We start from the raw sequence: 3,935 nt of genomic DNA on the forward strand, positions 1-3,935 counted from the left end.
GGGGGGGTGACGTGTATTTGTAGCGATCACTACTCTGCAACACTTTTATAGGGTGAAAAAAATGATCAAATTTCCAATTATCGGCGCTGTCAGAACTCCCTAAACACAGATTGCTGATTAATTGTGCAGGCCCAACTGAGTGAATTTTAAAATGCATTATATTGAACCAATAGATCTTAACAGTAATTCTGCAGCATGTTACACTTTATAAATCAATATTTAATACTGTGCCAATTCAGAGTAAGGACTATTACAATAGTATAAACATGCATATTAAAAAGTTATGACCAAGTTAATGTGCATGCCTAGTAGCTGTTTTTCAAGTCCTAATAAAATGTCCAGGTAGATGTAAGAACCAAAAAATGCCGTGGTCAATGTTTTGGGCTAATAGCCTGCAAAATATTAAAATGCAAATGACACCTGCGTTGGGGTCACGTCATTCTGAGAAATAATATTTTAGTGCTCAAATAATTTAAAAAATAGTTATAGAAATGCACAGGCCTCAGTGGAGACCCTGCATGCCAGACTTTTTGCCCATTAACGTTCTCCCCCTTTTTTTAAACCAAGTTATAGATCTTTGAAGAATGTTACTCCTAATAGCAAAAGCTGTCAAGAGCTTTAAATATAGCAGTATGACTACCCCCACTGTACTAATAAAGAAACAAAATACCCTCATGTTATTAAGAAGGGCATGTTGTAGGCATATTAAGAATGGGACACCATTCTCTGAATGTGATGGTTTACCTTAAAATAGCCCTGAAGAGCTAAAGTGGGGTTTTGGGGGCTCAAAGGATAGACCCTAATTCAGAAAAATCATCCTTGTTCTTAACAACACATGCATAAGGGCTTTCACGTTAAGCAAATGCTTAAGGACCTGACACAATGCTCACTGAGATCAACAGAAAGTCGCACTGATTTCAGTGAGGAGCAGAATAGACCATAAGTGCTTTTCTGAATAGGTTTAGGTTCATATGGGCTATAGGATATGCAAACTGGTTAGCCTAAGAGACGGAGCAAAAATATACCATCCCAAGCGAACTTGGAGAAGGCTGTAAACAGCCTTTACTATACATCTGAAGTTCCCTCACCTATAGGAAGAATGCATAGGCTGCCTCATGGTTGCATCTGCTCCCCTCTCAGGGGCCAGATACACTAGCTTCATTAACTAGTGTAGAAGCTAATTAGCTCCTTCCCAGACTTTGGAGCCCAAAGAGGGAGCAGTTTTTATGCTAGTCCGACTGCAGAGACTACAATTATACCTGCCCCTCATACAAGGCTATAAGTAGGGGCAAAGGTCCTTCCACCTTCCATAATCTGACAGGCACAAATGGCCTAGGCCAGGGGTTCCCAAACTGCGGTATGCATACCCCTAGGGGTACACAAAACATCTCTGGGGAGTACGCGGGAGCAATTCTGTAATGGCAGGCTTAATTTTCATTATAAGAACAATTAGCATTTAAGGGGTTAAAAAATATAAAGCAGATGCTGGTAGGGGTAAGCAGGCAGCTGGTAAATCTGGAAAAGGGCACGAAATAAGAAAAAATTTGGAAGCCTCTGGCCTAGGAGTAATCTATTTTAATCACAATAAACCATAATTGAGCTCCATGTTGCGTTTGATGGCAAGGTATAAAGCAGTTCCATTGACCTCTCGCGAAGCACACTGCGGTGTGGGGAACTGAAAAGAAAAAAAAAGCCAAACCAGCAAAAGTCTGTCAGTTAGGAGAAGGTGATTGCTGCCCACACATTTCAAAAATAACTTTTTCACTGAATGGTGAGTAAGGACAAACAATCAAATTAAAGCAAGTGAGCTGGGGCAAGGGCCTTATTGCAGAACAGGTGGTATGTTTGAGTGCCCACAACTGCCATGTAACAAGTGAAAGTTAAAACAGGGCAGCTTACCCCTGAATGAATCGGGGCTATGATGCTATGTTTCAGCTTTCTCTTACTGCAGGGTAGTTGCAGGCACACAAACAGTCACAGTACATCAGCTCTTCCACATTAAGTTCCAGCCAAACAGTTACCTTGCTTTAATGTGATAATTTGCCTGTACTCTTAAACAGTGAATTTCTCATTATGCTTGAAAAGTTAATATAAATCAGCCTTGCAGACAGATAACATCCTGCACAGCTCCTGCTTGCATTAGACAGTACTTTAGACATGGAACCAAATCATTCAATAAAATATACAACAACGGGAAAACAACGTCTTGTATGATTTATAAATTCACCAGTATGACCTCTCTCTAAACATCAAATCAAAGAAGATTCAAAGGGCACTGATAACATAGGAATAATAATTTCATTTCTAGAAAATACCTTTTCAATAAAATAAAGAAAGGGCATAACTCTCAAGGTCTATAATCTTGTCTTTTTTGATAATGGGAAGATGAATGAAGATCACTGACAGGGGAAACATAAGGAAGCAAAGAGGAGAGATCTGTCTGCTGTGGCAAATTAACCTGTCAACCTTGTTTAAAAGGGTTGTTTTTAAACTCTATTAGCTGCAGGGTTTAGCAACTGTTCGTCATCTCTATATACTGTACAGATCTGACTTCTTATAGTCAGCTTGCATACTCGTACTCACACCGCTCTTTTTGTAACATGCAGAGCAGCTTTCTGACACACGACACAAGCTATTGTACTAAGAGCAAAGAACCTCAGTTAGTTCAAAAGTTCAGGAACAACATGGCCTTTTCACCAAAAAGCATGGTGGGAACCTCTTAAAAGATAAAAACAACACCTTTCAGAAAGCCATCAGAAAATCAAAATAGGATTGTAATATGAAAGGAAAATACATATATTTACGTTTGTACAGCCCCTAGCATAATGGGGCCCATCTTGCCTGTGGACCTGGAGATGCCACTGCAATACAAATGTTACATATTAATCACCACCTACTGGTATGTAGGAGGATATCAAGAACCCTTCATTGTGGTAACAGTTTAACTTAGTTTTGACATCTTCTATACAACTATCCAGCGTATGTTACTGCGTAAGCCATCAGCATGAAATGGAAGGATTCAACAAAAGCAGGCCAAAATACATCTGTGCTCCATAAGATAGTTTCAATGAGTTATTAACCATGGCACAAACACATGAACAATGAGGGGGACAGACTGGATTTGCACTGTGAAGACTGCTCCAGATGCATGCATTACAAAAGGACTGACCTTGACTTTTTGTTGATGATGATATATCTGCCAGGCGATGTGAACATGCATAGCACACCACTTCCCAGGTTTCTGTATAAACAAAGATGTATGGAATTAATCAAGAACCTTCGAGAACTATTATTGGGCTTTTCGACTATTATTGGGCTGCAGCCGTCACCGATTCCATGTTCTCATTAAACTAACACTGGGGACTTGTATCTGTATTTTCTAAAAAGCGGCCTGCAATTCAGAAGAAAGCACTTGGGGCAAGTTCTCTTCTGTGTCCTGACAGGAGGGGCCATTGGAAAGTTGTTTCTGCTATCTTTGCACCACTTGGAAAGTGAAGTAAGGCAGAGAATCTGGCCCTTGAATTTATTTGGACTTTCAGCAATGTTGTGGGTTATCACCTTTTCCAAAATAAATCCACCTATAGTTTTATCATGTCTCAAAGTCTTCTTATGCTAGCTAGCTCCACTCAGGTGGTTGAGAAAGAGGCTTAACCATACCACTTCAATGATACTAATTAACACCTCTTATTTTGCATAAATAGAATGCTTTAAAACTGTACAATCAAATTATTTTTTTTTTTTAACAGTGCAATGATTTTTTAAAAATGATTCCCTTCAAACAGATTACAAGAATTAAAAAAAAAACCCAAAAAACCAATTAGCCTACCATACCAAATGAGTCTGGTTCCCCTCTCTAAATTTGTCAACTTTTGCTTTCACATTTACCTTTTGTTGGGCGATATGCTAGTCAAGTAAGCCTATACCGTTAACTATAG

At 39.2% G+C, this 3,935-nt stretch overlaps 1 protein-coding gene across 11 annotated transcripts in view; it reads right to left on the reverse strand.

Annotated features, from left to right (window-relative positions):
• Positions 1-3,935, reverse strand: part of AUTS2 (autism susceptibility candidate 2) — a 1,406,131-nt gene that overhangs the window by 14,534 nt on the left and 1,387,662 nt on the right. For 8 of the 11 annotated variants that reach the window (XM_019511380.1, XM_019511377.1, XM_019511384.1 and 5 more), the window contains 2 exons: positions 3,170-3,241; positions 2,805-2,861 (listed from right to left, as the gene is read on the reverse strand). In XM_019511380.1, coding sequence (XP_019366925.1) covers positions 2,805-2,861; positions 3,170-3,241 — 129 coding nt within the window. The remainder of the gene's footprint in view (positions 1-2,804; positions 2,862-3,169; positions 3,242-3,935) is intronic. The other 3 variants (XM_019511385.1, XM_019511386.1, XM_019511383.1) reach the window with 1 other exon arrangement.

This window comes from Gavialis gangeticus, unplaced genomic scaffold (genome assembly GCF_001723915.1).
Source record: "Gavialis gangeticus isolate Ggan-Ray unplaced genomic scaffold, GavGan_comp1, whole genome shotgun sequence".
NCBI lineage: Eukaryota > Metazoa > Chordata > Crocodylia > Gavialidae > Gavialis > Gavialis gangeticus.